Source organism: Agrilus planipennis, unplaced genomic scaffold (assembly GCF_000699045.2).
Source record: "Agrilus planipennis isolate EAB-ADULT unplaced genomic scaffold, Apla_2.0 scaffold283, whole genome shotgun sequence".
NCBI classification, from domain to species: domain Eukaryota; kingdom Metazoa; phylum Arthropoda; class Insecta; order Coleoptera; family Buprestidae; genus Agrilus; species Agrilus planipennis.
Window position 1 is genome coordinate 67,615 of NW_020438960.1, and position 15,970 is coordinate 83,584.

Here is a 15,970-nt window from a genome sequence, read left to right on the forward strand (position 1 = left end):
TAACTTTAAACATTTCGGAGCATCATAAAAAATAAAGTTAAAATAATGACGTGTCCGTTCTACTCATTAAAAAAAATAAATTTTTATTTTTATTTGGAAAAGTTTGACTTACTTATTTGCCAGCAATGGTTGATTTTGACCAAAAACCTTGACTGGACTCCAAGTAAACGTTGTTGACATATGCAAATTGATTCTAATGAACTTTCTGTGTAAACCTAATTAAGAAAATCCGCATCGTTTTAATTTGTCACGTACGGACATAGAATAGTGACTAGCGGACATACCTATTCGAGATTGTTTAACACGTAATAGCTCTCGTAACGCTTATAGAATACTTCCTTTTTTTTAAAGAAAATGAGAAATTGATTGTGGACAATTTATTAAACCATCGTTTACACAACATATAATCTCACAAACCATTTCTTTTTACCATGTATGGTTAAAGTATGTGCTACTGTAATTGAAAAGTAGGACATAAAGCAATTTTTTATAGGAACCTCTTAAAGCAGCAAGCGTATGTATTTCTAGCAATTCATTTTGGTATATCAAGACTATTGCCTTTAAAGTAGTTGGCAATTTACCATTTGTATTCACTAATCAAAAACGAATTTATAATTAATACCAGTGGAAAATAGTATAAGTTACGTAAACTTCACAAGAAGCATCAGCGATAGATTAGCTGGTGCCTGCCACACGGGCGGCCCATGTCCGGTTTCCAAATTTACGTAATAAGGGGAGGTTAAGGCTACAAGTTGTATAATGGTTCAATAAATGAATCAGGTACATATTACATAAGAATAACAACAATATGTGTTAGTTAAAATGTGTCACATTTCACGAGTTGGATATTTATCACTTGGTAATAAAATCTGGTCATAGCAAACAGTGGTTAAATTGGAGGTCAGCAATTATATTCACGTCTATTTATAGTGAGATTTGCTTTGACATTAATAACAATGCACTTTACAAGTGGAAATGTTTAAATAAATTTGCCTCGTTTACCTAGAATACTTAATCAGTTATTAGCTGTTTTTAACTTTTTCACGTATAACCTCATGCATCTCGGCACTCGCAACATGTTCTGAATAATACATACTGTAAGATACTCTGCCTTTCTATTCGCTTCTTTTTATACGAATATTTAATTAGCTTGTCGTTGGAAATAAAAGACAAAGACACTCTGGAAGTATCTTTGACTAATATGAAAAACAAACTTGCAAATCATTGACTTACGCTCTAATTGAAAGTGGACGACAAGTCAAAATTGCGTAGATCTGTTATTCATGAATTAGATCACTTAAAAGAGGAACAAGACAGGATGAATCAATAAAAAAAAAAAAACGTATAAGTAGGTTGACGAAGTTGTAAATTTACTACAAGCTATGACAAATTTTCTAGTAAATGGTCTTAATTTGGTCGCACAAAAATGCGGTGGGTTGATGAGATGCGTACGCACTAATACAACTTAAAACGATTTAAATAATGATTTGTTTATTAGTGAAGGCAATTGCAGAAAAACACACTTATATTAACCTTGATCGTGAAAAGGAAAACTGTTGTCGTAAGTAGTAGGTGGTACGGCATAATATACTGGATGTTATATGAGATAATGTGGAAGTGTGGGCTGTAAAGCGTTTTCAATCAAAAACTTTTGTTGTTGCGTAGGCATCGTAATGTGTAATAGGAGCATACATTCGGTTGATTGTAAAATTTATGAGGGTGTTTAAAAGTAATGTTTGATTTAACGTTGCCCTTAGTTTAGTATACCTGTAAATGTATGATATGAAAGATGCGGTAGCGCTTTTCGTCAGTGGAATTCGTGACCGAAATTCCACGCTTCGTTCGCCATAAAGAGAGAATGAAATGGTAGTTGGAAGATCGGACCGGTTCTCTTTTGGGATATCCTTTGTGCCCAAATAACGAAGGTCACCTGCTTTGCAACTATTGGTTTCGGACTCGAAAATTTCGATGCCAAACGCGTGCCAAATGGACTTTTGTTCTTATTTTGCGGTTTGTACCTTGCAAATGTGGAAAAATCTCTCATCGGTCAGTAATTGCCGAAACTAATGATTTTGTTCCATTGTCTTTGTCATATCTATTGAATTATTGAAGGAAAATAAACGTTTGGGCTTCTATTTCCTAAATATTTGGTATAATGCTCTCATACAAGTTTTATTATTGGTGCGAAAAACATCAGAGTCTGTTGCGGGGAAATATGAAAACCATTTGCGATTTTGTCTCTCAGTTCGTTTCATATACGTCGACTGATTTTCTTTTTTTTTTTTTAAGTACACACATACGTTGACACATGGGCATAATATGCCATGGAAGCAGTTCATGGCCAGGGTCATGTTTGTCGGTGCGAAACATTTTTAATTCCAGCTGTTTGAACGCTGCGCTGCCTGTTTGAAAATGCTGGCCATTGAACTTGGTCTTTTTTCTTTTTCATTGCACTTTGTCCAATTTATTCACGAAAAACTTAATTATTATGTGTACTTAGCTGACTATACATATACAATGACACATTTTCGTGATGTGTTATGTTCGTAATGGACACAAAGAAAGCTGGGCTCATCCGGGTCATTTTGTCCTTTTTGAGAAATATTGTGACATATCATTTCCTGACCCTGAAAAATCCTTACAAAATGGCATATATATGTAAGTTGAAAACTCGAAAAGCGTTTTATTTTCTTTTCTTTAATGTGACCCACATCCCTACGTAACAGTAAGCTAATTTCGGCCTTCGTCTTCGTCTCTGTTCTTCGTTGTTCCCGTTTCTGCTTCTACTATGTCTCTAACTGGTTCTTCATGTCTCAGAAGGTCTCCTATCATTCTATATTTCCATTTCCTATCGGAAATCCATAACGCCTTCTGTTCTCTTACTTTTTCTATCACCTGAAACACTGGTTACAGTCCTTGCAAACCCCACAGAGGAAGGACCAGTGCAATTTTCATTAATGTATGTTCAGATGTAGTTTGTGGCTCCAAGGATGCCCGAGCAGGAGCGTTAAGTGAGTGTTTTTTTACTCATTTTTACGGTGACGACTGTTGAAAGTTATATTACGAAATAAGGTGACAACAATAGGTGCTTTCCACAATATCACATTTCTCGGTATTCGCGCTGGCCATGACAAAACGACCATATTCCACGCCTGTACAATTAAAAAAGCCGGTTCTGTATATTTCTGACAACCACGACTTAACGCAACGTAGCTTTTGCTAAGTACATAATAGGTGCTATACATACGATATGCGTTGTATAGTTAATGGAAACTTGCAAATTTTTACCTTCGCTATTTAAAAAGTAATGAATAGGCAACGATGACTTCCTCGCAAAAGAATCCTGCCATTATCCTTGCTAGCAGCACCCTACCGCATTCCTGAAAACCCATTTGAAGCTCTGCCCAGCTTTGATTCCCACTAATTCGAGCATCTATTTTGATGCAATTTGAATATTTCTCTCCATGAACTCTTTAACTTTTTATTCAGCGAAATCGGTCAAGTATTAGCCTTAATAGCCAAATCAATAGTGATCAACTTCGATGATCCCTGGCAAAAAAACTAACCATAGAAAAACGCATTTTCTCGGCCACCACATCCCATCTTTTTGTGTGTAATTGTGCAGTTTTTATTGCAGGTATCAACACTTGAAATTGTTATGTATGAAAACAAACGTAACAGTTATAAATGTACGCAAGTAAATATTTGTATATCCTTAAAAAGGTTTTTATTACATCGATTATATGAGAAACACTTGATAGCTGAAAGCGCATTTTATACATATACGAGTTGTCATAATATTATCTTAGCGGTAAAGATTATACCCATTATGCGGTCCGTTTACGTTTACTTATCAATAAATAATAACTGCAATGATTGCATATCGTCTACTCAGGCAACTGTGCAAAAACGATCGACTGCAAGCTGTACCTCAATGTAACAGTACAACCGTTTGAAAAGCGTAAATATTGCGTGATGAAAATGTTTAACTTTCTTCTTCGAGTTGTCTAGAGATAGGTACATAGGTAGTTTGTGAGTTTCACTTCCGCAAATTTTAGTTAATTGTGTTTAAAACAGAATACGTAGGTACTTGCTGGTTAAGTACGAACAGGAGTGGCAATTTGAATCATGAAACTATCATGAACCGTATCTGTTATAAGTAGTTAAATAATAATTTAACAGCTAGGTATAAGATGTTACGGTTTTAATATATACTAGACAGTAAGTAGGTGGAGATATAAATAATTTTTAGATTTTCGATAACGGTTTACTAGAAAAGGCAAACGAGCGGTTGTCCTTTGTATAAGTAACGATAATATGAAGCAGGACTGTAGTAACGAGTTTCCTCTAGTTACGAAAATAATAATACGTAGATAATCGTGTAAAATACCCGTGTTGTTACTCTCGTTAAAACTCTGGAAGATAAAAATTTTCAACAATAGATGACTGCTAAGATAAATGGAATTGTTAATGAGGCTTTTAAAATAAAATAAATTGGTGTTCGGTCGTTAGCTACGTGTACTTGAAGCTCTGGCAATCTGTGATTTTTGCTACTATAAAATATGATCGCAACACTAGGTCAAAGAAATTCAACAGAAAAATTGTACATACCATAAAGCAGTTACATAATAGACATAGAATATTTCATTTCAAAATATTGCAACTCGCGATATATCAATACATAGTTTGTTAACTTCGTGTAAAATGAAGTCTTATAAGTAATAGGTAGTCATACGTACATTATAATACCCTCTTTAAATAATACGCTTTACACCTGGCCAAAGTTACCATCTGGCTCTTCTTTTAGTTATGTTTGTATCTTTTCTTTTGCAACCAAAGATTTCGACGAGTTAATGTCATCAAAGCAAATATCTAATAATTTTTTGGTTCAGATTTACATGATCCTGTTGAATTTTAAAAGCGTAAATTTATTCCATCAATAGGATCGGCTAGTTTACATGTTAATAAATGTGTAATTAGTTTTCCTTTGATATAATTGTCTATTTTACAATTCGCTTTTGCTTAAAATGGTAAAATTACACAAAATCGGTCACACCTTCACCATTAACCTAAAAGTATCGAAGTAAAAAAACATGAAACAATTTACATTAGAACTAAGATTAATGAACTTTTCAAGAATTTCATTGAACAGAACTGTTGCATCATTAGTTTTTTGTCGAATTTCCGAAATTGCACAAAGCCCACGCGGCATGCAATTTATTAGTACACTGAACTGTTTGCATGTTTTAAGTGTAGGCGATTGTAAATTTAAACAAGTTTCAAAAAATGCATGTTGCAGGAATGCCTTCTTATTTATTTCAATTTAGACCCCGAGACGAAACTTCTATTTCAATTATAGAAAATGTTATTCATAGGGGGTAGCATAAATGCAATGCTTTAAGCATTTTGACGGAGCTTTGTATTGTAAATTAAAAGCACTTGTATAAAGTAATTCGTTTACCTTTAAGCCCATCTACGTATGTAGTTGTTCAAGAAAGACTTGAATTATTGTATCCTGAAAGGACTACAAGGACATTTTAAAGCACAAAGCTCTAAAGCTCTCAGTTTTAAATACTTTTTATACCATATACGTACAACAAATAGTAAATATATACGTATAGTTTATAAAGAATATAGACTGTTTTTTTCTTTTTATTTTATTATAGATTTAACAATTTTGCTCTTTAGTCTCTTACGACAATGTTATGAACAAAGGTCTTTGTGTTCTTTTGCGGCGCCTGTAAACGTTCTAGTTGACCTTTTCACCTTTTCTGTAGTGAATACTCTACAAATGTCCCAAATGGGAACAACACGCGTACAGAAGAGCCGACATACACATAAAATAAAGATAAAAATAAAATTGAAACTACATATTTAATACTTGTATTCAAGTAATTATTGTTGTAATGGTCCGCTTGACTTTTTTAAATAAACGGATCACCTTGTAAACGTTTGTTCAGAAAACGTGCCCAGAATGTGTCTCATTTAAAAAATTCTTTATGTAAGAACTTACTGAAGTACTCACTAAGGATTAGTTAACGTAACACTCATACAGGAAATTGTCATGTTTAATTTAATTACTCTAATTAGCAATCGTCTTCTTGCCTCTTGAATACTAAAAATTTCTCGTAATGATCCATAAGACTACTTTTTACGCTCTTATCTTCTTTAAGATCATTCGAATTTTGAGATTTTGTTAATTACGAAGCAAGCTCTAAATGATTAAGTAAATATTTAAATTACGTGTGTGCAACTGGTTATTTTTCTTGTTTGTCTTTTCAATTTGTCATAAACATAAATACGTTATGTAGTAACGGTAATTTTGTTAGGTAAAATTGAGCAGGTACGAAATATTAAGCATCGTTGTTATTTTCAAACATGTTTTTTACTCAGATCTGAATAGAGCTTTAGTACTTTGTGCTTGAAGATGTGCATGATGCTTCCAGTCTTCCTGAGGGCTTGATAAATAAGTTACTTTGTAAAAGAGCTTTATAGTTTGCGATTGAAAGGACTTTAAGCTCATTCAAAATGCTTGAAACACATTCAATGTAATTGTCAGCTAATAGTTAGGGCTTCAAAGGCTAAAGTATATTAAGTAAGAGCTTTGTACTTGGAACTCTGAGCTTATTGGGCGAGTGCTTTGTTTAGCTCTGGTTTTACTTCATTTATAAATAACAAATTAATATATTACACCTATCAGAGCTGGGCAAAGTCCATAATCAAAAGAACTCCAAACCTTAAGCCTAAAACTGCTGTAGCATTCTTGAAGTCCCAATTGCATTTTAAATTGTAATTGTATTGGAAACAAGCTGCTTTCCAGTTAATTTGTACTTGGATTATGAAATGCAATGGGAGCTTTAAGGGCTAACGTGTTTTAAGTAAGAATTTTTGGGCTTATGGTTTAGAGTTCTTCTGGTGAAGACTTTCTCTAGCTCTGGGTAGGTAGTAGGTACTTGTTTCTTATTGCAAAAAGGGTCAGAAATCAGTAATAACTTTGTGCTATCGGCAGATGCGAATGTATGGATGAAAACATGAAAGGAATTATTCATTTAAGCCCCAGCATCTTTTCAAATAACATCTGCCTGCCTCCGTACATCTGCCCTATTTCTAAAAATGCAGGAAAATGTTCATTTTATTCTATAATCTATAACCTTTTATTATAATATATCGATATTTTACCTACTCGTGTATGTATAAACTTTATCTGTCCGATTTTATAAAAATTTTGATTAGATTTTATTGTTAGTTTAGCAGATAACAGATAAATATTTCAGTAAATAAGTCGGAAGACTATTAGCAAACATTTAAATATTTTAGTAAAATAGGAGAAATATAAAATGCTAAGTGTACATTTAGTTTTTACTAATAATAGCCAGGCGTTGCGAGAAAATCCTGATGGAAAATTCACAATCCCAACAGCTGTTGACAAAATTGGATCAATAAGCTCAGTTGGGAAGGCAGTTTCGAGCTCGCAATATTTCAGTATTTTTGAAATATCAAAAGAATATAATGCAATACGTATAAATGTCTCGGAAGCACGGTACTAATGTCTTGACATTGAGTAACGTCTGTATGCAACTTTACTTAACACGTTTGTTCTGAAAAGAATGCGATCTGTGTTATCTGGCGCAGTATTAGTCATTTTTAATTAATAACATGTGGATAACGTTAATTCAATAAAAAATATGTTGATTAACATTTATTGAAATACTTCGTACTGTCGTCGAATTACGAAATCTTACATATTACCATAGAATCCTTCATAAATGATAACAAGCATTTCAATTACATTTTCTTATAATGCTGATTCTGAATAAACAAATATAAACACATTGCAATACGTAATGCATATTTGGTTTTGTTCGGGCACAAACTTTGCAGTTTTCCACAAAATAATAAACATTTTCCTCATTGTTATTTCAAGCACTATTCAGGTAACGGTTAATGCACCATAAGTTTACACGTAAATTGCATTTCAACGGAACTATTATTTGTTTTCTATGCAGTTGCAAAAGCTTCATTGTTTTTAAAACGTACGACAGTCTAAGTCATCACGGAAATTAAAAGAAAAGTAATTTACCAAGGCAAAATTTAACTTGCCTTCTTTTATTAAAATATAGAACGGATTGCGTTAAACAAAAGCACAGTTACAATAACAATTACTAATAAAGGACAATATCCTAAGCGCCTGCATATATTGTCCTGTAAGTAGTGGATTACCTTTCAATTGCATATGGAGAATCTCTACGCCATCCAAAAATTCAATTGGTAGTTATAAGATTAGTGAAAAATCAGAGTCAGGACAGGAGGAAAAAGGGATTTAGGTATTTATTAAACCAACGACGTCCATGTTTTACCTTTTGGTGCAAAGGAAGTTATTAGAAATATTGACTACTTTTGTACTACAACGCTTTCCACTAGGGTTCAAGTTTCTGCAGAAACTGAGTGACTTTAAAACCTTCTGAATGGCATTGTAGTACAGAAGTAATCCCTATTTCTGCCTCTTTTTGTTGACCCTATCCTGGCTTTGATTCTCACTACAAGGGGAAGTAATAGAAACTGAATTAATATAAAAAAGAAGAGGTAGAATGATAGGGAATCTTTTGCGACATCAAATGTTAGTTGCAGATATGTATATTAGAAGAAGAAGTTTACTGATGTTGTAGTTTTCGGGAAGATTGGCTCGGAATAAGGAAGGAGTAGGGGCTCGAGTCCAATCAGTCTTAAGCTGACAAAGTAAGCTTTAATTTTCCGGATGGTCTTAGGCTCTTTTACACAGTTGAAAAGTTATCCACTGTTTACGAAGCACCCTGTATAATGCCAAACATCATTTGCGATCATTTAAACAGTCATACGTTTAATTTTACTATTGTTTTATACAATTGGCGACCTTGACTTTAAACACGTTATTCATAATGTATATGGCAGTGGATTCGTAATTAAAATGCTGCTGGTTGATTCGTTTTTTCTGAATGACGCGGAGAATTTAAAGAGTTCTTTTACACGCTAGTTGTAGGTAGTAAAGGTAATTTTTTTTGCCATTATATTATTATTAAACCGGAAACACCCGGTCGGATCTAGGTAGGTAATTTGGCGTCAAACATAACGGTTATTTCTTATTCATTCATCGCTATAACATGCGAAGAAAGAAGAAAAGATGCTAAGGCAGTGGATGGCGTTCAGAAGTGTTTCAAACCTCAAGTTTTATTCTTTACCGTTATTAAGTCGTTAAATGTGAACTCATTGTCAACACCAACTAAGTATTACTTATACATAATAATGACTATTACATGAAACATGAAAGCGTTTTCGACTTTTCCATCCGCTTACGACTGACTGAAAGTAGATGACTGATGGCGATTATGATGATGATGATGAGAAAAAACATCGCGCTCTAGTTCCAATCCAATCGTTAAAACTTGCCAATCATTTGGTTCTATTAAGTCCCCTTGTTGTTAAAAATACACTGGTAATATCTGACTTAAGTGACCATTGAATGTGTAAAAGTTACAATTAGGAATACATAGCGCAATGTTTATTACTAGACCTTTCTCTTTTACATACGTTAATGCCACACAACAAGGACCAATTTTCAAACTGTAGATACTGTACTAATAATGTACAATTCAACTAACGTTTAACTCCAGGAAAATAACTTCTGCCTTGCAACAATTTTTATTTTTAAACTAGATACGTATGGACATTTTAATTAATTTTCCATATTACCAAGTACCAATAAATACCATGTCAACGGTTTCAAACACGCCACAGTCGAATTATCAGCTAAATACTTAAAATAGGTACACATAATCTTCAGTTTAATGGATCCTTTGTAGACACAAAATTTATTTATTATCATAATCATACTTGACGTTATTTTTTGCGTTACTACACATTACCAATGTTACTTTCACCGTCAAATTTTAATAGTGATCGAATATTAATGTAAGAAAAAATCTAGGACAAGTAGTAAATCTCACGGCCAGGCAAATAATTAATGATTGTAAAATTGTTTGTCGAAATTTTAATGGCGCATTGTGTGTTATACAGTTTGCAAGTAGTTAATACTTGGCAATAAATATGTGATTCCTCTATATAACGTCAATTATTCATTTACTCAAACTTACATTACAATTAAGTATGTATTAGTATTCGTCCTGCCGCAATTAAAAAAGCGTCCACTTAAAAATGATAAAAATAAATAATCACGCGCATCATTAAAAAGTACAATTAGAATCACACGTTTTAAGCAAAATGGATCAATTATTATTATTAGGTACCTATATACAGAACAGTAACTTTTTCATGTTTAGATAACATTAATGTAGCATTACATAAATATATTGATGTAAACTTGTAACCCCAACAGTTGTACCTTATTAATTGCCTAAACTGTTGTTAACTAGTTTTTTTTTTTTTCAGTAAACCATAACAATTAATGCAAAATTTTATTGAATATTGCGTCAAGTGTAAAGGTCTATAAAATCGGTCCGTAAGCAGTAATTGCTTCAATTCAAACCTGACAGCAAAACATAAAAATTTATATAAGTAATAAGTATGTAATTTAAAAAATAATATGCAGGTTACCATAAATCTGCATACCTGCATATAGGTATGTACGTGATTTCTGAATAGTAGGTAATACTTTACTCTATTTTACCTATATGGAACCATTTAAATTGGTTGATATTTTCCAAAATAATACAGTTTATTATACATATAGTATGTAAACCGGTGTAGGTACATATAAATTAAATTTATTCCTTTTTTTTGTGAATGCAGTATGTATGTAGACGTATCTATAGCAGGACTCAGATTGAAAGGTGTCCCCAGAACATGAAGGAAAACGAGGGGCGTTATTGATTTCGTTTGAAAAACCACCTTTGATTCTGGTGTATTTCAAAATTTTTGTAAAAAAATGTAATACTGCAGAAAATAATATTCGCAACAATAATAATAATAATAAAGAGAGAGCAAGATATGAAAAGGTCAAGGGGAAAATTATTTATCTGCAATAGTTTTACGACACAAAGTGGGTCGAATTTCTTAAGTGAGTCGGAGTTAAAATGTGAAAATTGCGCTTTTCTCAAAATATATAGGTATAATTTATAAATTTTCAGTTACCTAGGTAGATAAGAAACGCCCAGGAAACACATGTAGTTATAAAATTTTTAATTGAATTCGAGGAAAAGGTTTTTTTTTATTGAAATGCTTTACTTTTCTCCTTACCCACTCCTTTTAACTGCGCTGCGGTAGAAAATATCCTTTTTGATCCTATCCGGTAATGATAACTATCCTTTTAGTAAGTGGCACAAAATCGGGAAAGAAAAACAATATTTCGCGCTTTCGTAATTCAACAATTCACTCTGTGATTCTACACTGCGAATTTGCGTAACAGATCAAGAACAATCTACCTATACCTAGTGCGTAAAATGTAAGAAAGCATCGGTCTCGAACAGTCTCGGTAAGCAAGAAACCAGCAGCTATGACGCCGCTCTTGGTCTTTTGCCGGTTTTACGTGAAGACAGAGAAGGGAGAAACGGAGGTTTTCCATTGGAACCTGCGGACTACGTCACCGCTCTAACGATTCCGGTCGATTTTGTATGAACCGCCAAGAGAATGATAAAACAACGGAATGGGAGTCCGTGCGGCCGTTGCTGGGCACCCGGCCACTAAAACATCAATCCGGACTCCGGAACCTATCGGAAGTTACCATTATTATACAATTCAACTAGAACAACTACTACCGTCCATACCACAGGAACGCGGATTGTCCCCGACGCAATAATAAAAACAAAAGAGCAGATAACGATCAACACGCAACTTGATATCGCTCGGTCTTCATCATTGTGTACTAATTTACGTGATGACACAAATACTCTTTCCTATCTACCTAAAGGGGTGGTTTACAGAAGGCGCATCTTTGGCCCCACCAGGACCAACAATAATTATGTTTTGGCTTGACTATTTCTTTGATTAGTTTTTACCTGGAAACATAGTCGTTTAACATTTTTCTTGTTAATTAGTTTGATTTCCTTCAGTAAAATGCTCATAATAGTGGCCTTATCCAATCGGGGACCAAAAATGGCCCCTACTTTCCCAAATCCATTTCTATTCTCCGCAGCACCATCACACACTTACTTAGATACCTACATACATATATGAGAACGAAATATTAAATGTAATAATAATCACAATCCAAATTCATTTTTGTTTGGGACAATACTGAAAGCAACAACAACAATAAGAAGAGCCAGTAGTAATTTAAGGATTTGATGGAAATATTTTGTTTATTTCTAGATAATTGTGAATTTGTTTCGATATCTCTTCATTTGAGTTAATCAATTACTAATTAAATTTAAATTTTTGATTTAAATTAAGCAATTGCTCGACAACAGAAAAAATGTGAAAACTAATATTCATAACTATCACTTCCTGCGGTCGCAATATACGTGTGTACTGCAGTTATTGTTTTTTTACGGCTATTACAGTCAAGTTCCAGATGCTACTATTGTTAAAATTGGGTATTGATTTAAATGCGCATATTTATCGTAGGTATAATATAAAGTGATAGTATTTTNGTTACATAAGAAATTCTTTAACAGATAAACTTTTTTGTCTGGCTACGAATACGTACAGTACGTAAGACTGGTTTATAAATATAAATAAAAGAAATGTAACTAACAATTTAATGTACCTAGTACCACAATTTTTAAACTTATAAATACAGAGCGATTCATTTACGAATATGGTTTAGATAACACATTCGCTATGGCAATGGATTAGTGACAGCAGGATGTTATGTAATACCCCTCTATCTATTTACACAGCTATGTAGGGAGGAATTTGTTGATTGTTCTCTAGACATTAAAGAATCAAAATCAGAGGAAGTTGTGCGATAAATTTTTGCACCTACGCTGACTAATCGTTGAGAACAATCAAAAACAATGAATTTGTCATTCCGCTGACGTCATGTATGAAAACGAAATCCCTCGCTTGCGTTTTATTCTGAAAAAAAGTTTGATCGTTTAAAGGATGATGACGATGACTCATCTTGAGAGCGGACGAATTTATCATCAGCACTTGCAGACACGATCACAGCTTCGTCGGGCACAAGGCTCAACAAACTAGAGAGAAGATTGAATCCTTGACATCATGACCCACGCAGGGGAGAAAGTTTTTTAAGAAAAGGGCTAATATTTATTTAACAATCTTGTACGTTTACATACGAACGTTTTGTACCCATTATGAATTTTAATGATTTCGTGTTTTGACTTCAAATAACTTTATTACTAATTGTGCTGTTTGTAAGAAAAACTAAACTTCTTTACCTCTGTTTTTTCCAAGCGGGTTCGAATGCAGAAAATTTTACACTAACACTTGGACAAACTACATTTTATTGTTTACAAGAAAAATAATTTGCGAAAAATGAGCAGCAAAATAGGACAAATTATGTGGATAATTTATAATGACCTAATATCACTTTTGATGATGACGAAATGGTGCAAAGGAAATGTTTAAAAACTATTCTCGTACCTTATTATCGAATCAAATTCAATTGAGGACGTGTATTGAAATGATTAGTATTTTTTGTAAATAAATTACGCGCATGCCCTTAAAATAATACTTTTAATATCGTTCCAACAGCATTTTAAATAGAAAATAAATAACAAAATCTAAAAGTCTAAATAAAACTGTTTACACTATTTTTGTTTATTACAGGTATGGAAGCGCTAGAGACATCGATCAATTATTGGGAAGATGCTTTGGCCGCGTATCGTTCTCAAGAAACGAGTGGTGATGGTGCTTTGGCCGTTCTAGGCCCTGAAGAGACTGCTTTTTGTAAAGATCTCCAACAACTTTTAGAGAGCGCTCTCGAACTGCAAGAGAAATCGGAATTGCTGTTTTTAGACGAAAGGTCCGTTTTGTTCAAAGCCGGAAGCGGTACGCATCCATCGGATCCCGGAGTCGAAACCGAAGCTTCTGGAGGGGAGAGCTTTGCTTCAGCACAAGACCAGGTTCGATTTAGATGCGTTTAATAAGCACTTAAGGTCAATATTTTTAATTTTTGTCAATTGAAGGTGGCTGATTTACGAGAGTTTGAAGAGTTTTCGGACTTTTTCGCCGATTTGGAGCAATTGCCCCTTTACCAATCAGCCCTTCGTCAGTTGGAGGAAGGTGGTATTCCATGCAGAACACTTAGAACCGAGCTGGTACGCTGCGGTTCTGATGGCGAGTACCTGGCAAAATTGCACTGCCTTCGATTGGCGTTTCAACTCATGTTTAAGAATCCGTCCACCTATTTGTGGTTTGCCGATACCGGTCGTCAAATATTAGCCGAGCTTCTTATGTTTGCAGATAAAGATCCAAAAGAATTTATCATAGGTTACGAAAAAATGTTGATATTCCTCAGCGAACATGGAAATTGGAGGATCCTAGAAGAGGAACTTAGCGCCAAGGGCGTAAAAGCTTTAACGTTTTACGACGTCGTTTTGGATTACATCCTCATGGACGCCTTCGAGGACCTGGAGGCGCCTCCGTCGTCCGTCACGGCGGTAGTACAAAACCGATGGCTATCGAACGGTTTCAAAGAGACCGCTCTCACTACCGCCGTATGGTCCGTTCTGAAAGCCAAACGGCGAATGTTAAAATTCCCTAATGGTTTCATGGCTCATTTTTATACATTGTCGGAACAATTGTCGCCCTTGTTCGCATGGGGTTTCCTAGGTCCAGACGAAAACCTGAAAGACATCTGTATGTACTTCAAGGAACAAGTTTTAGGCTTTCTGTCGGATATTTTCAATTTTCAAAAGTGTAAATTCACAACAGAAGAAGAACTGGCTTCGGACGTCTTAATACATGTTAAAAAAAGGGCAGAAAATGTTTGTCGGAGATTTTATGTGCAAGCTTAGGAAACATTATTAAGTGAAGAAAAACGAAAGTATTGACAGGTAAAAAAAAACAGTTCATTTTCTTACAATTAAAGAAAAATTACGAGTTACGAATATTAGTTTTTGCGAATTTTCTTTTGCCAAACGATTGCTTATTATGTGCTCATTTAGAATCAATAATTAAAAGGTGATAAATATTAGTTTTTACTCATTTCTTCTTCTCAATATTACGCATATGTTGAACTTTAAGTTAAGTTGCCTTGGTTTGAAGTTTACAAATTTTTCCAACCATTTTTCATTTTAAAGTCACTTGTATTATTATGAGTGAGACTCAGGTATATTCAGTAACGCTCGTTGGGTTGCCTAAGCACTATACCTTTGCTTTTTATTATAAATCATTAATTACTTTATTGAGCTTTATTAAACAATTCGAGAACAATTTTCTGATGCCAATCGACCTTATTAAAATTTTTTGCGAAATTTGATAACGCAAATTACAGTTTTATTTAAATTAAATTTAAATTTTTGATTTAAATTAAGCAATTGCTCGACAACAGAAAAAATGTGAAAACTAATATTCATAACTATCACTTCCTGCGGTCGCAATATACGTGTGTACTGCAGTTATTGTTTTTTTACGGCTATTACAGTCAAGTTCCAGATGCTACTATTGTTAAAATTGGGTATTGATTTAAATGCGCATATTTATCGTAGGTATAATATAAAGTGATAGTATTTTACGAATGACGTAACAGCGTGAAGCAACTTTAATTATTATATTAACAAATACATATTTATTTATCGTGTTCTTCTCAATTAGAGCATTCCAGTTATTTTCAATGCGTATTAATTTCATACGCATGCACCACCTCAACTTTTTAAATCGTTAAAAAAAAGTTCAGAAAAATCATTACGTTTATTAGATGTTCTTTTAAATACATAAAGTATATAAGTTATGCGTATACGTAGCAGTCAATCAACGTATTTTTGTTGTTTTTGTAGACTTTTTAGGCGACTATTTAAGATGTATAAATGTTATACAGTACGAATGTGCATATTAAAGTATACTATATATATTA

General features: G+C 33.6%; 3 protein-coding genes across 5 annotated transcripts in view; 2 read left to right on the forward strand and 1 right to left on the reverse strand.

Annotated features, from left to right (window-relative positions):
* The window catches only part of LOC108742193 (protein unzipped), an 18,983-nt gene extending 5,553 nt beyond the window's left edge, over nucleotides 1–13,430 (reverse strand). The window contains exon 1 of one of the 3 annotated variants that reach the window (XM_018477262.2): nucleotides 13,332–13,430. Coding sequence is in view for 1 of the 3 variants with exons in the window: in XM_018477260.1 (XP_018332762.1) it covers nucleotides 11,988–11,997 (10 nt within the window). In the remaining 2 variants the exon portion in view is untranslated. Of the gene's footprint in view, nucleotides 1–11,229; nucleotides 11,650–11,987; nucleotides 12,013–13,331 lie in introns of those variants that run through there. The other 2 variants (XM_018477260.1, XM_018477261.2) reach the window with 2 other exon arrangements.
* The window catches only part of LOC108742191 (mitoguardin), a 23,290-nt gene extending 7,351 nt beyond the window's left edge, over nucleotides 1–15,939 (forward strand). The window contains exons 4-5 of the mRNA XM_018477259.2: nucleotides 13,723–14,018; nucleotides 14,082–15,939. Of these exons, the coding sequence (XP_018332761.1) occupies nucleotides 13,723–14,018; nucleotides 14,082–14,912 (1,127 nt within the window). The 3' untranslated portion in view covers nucleotides 14,913–15,939. The remainder of the gene's footprint in view (nucleotides 1–13,722; nucleotides 14,019–14,081) is intronic.
* Nucleotides 14,930–15,970, forward strand: part of LOC108742194 (transcription initiation factor IIB) — a 3,069-nt gene continuing 2,028 nt past the window's right edge. The window contains exon 1 of the mRNA XM_018477263.1: nucleotides 14,930–14,951. The gene's annotated coding sequence lies outside the window, so the exon portion shown is untranslated. The remainder of the gene's footprint in view (nucleotides 14,952–15,970) is intronic.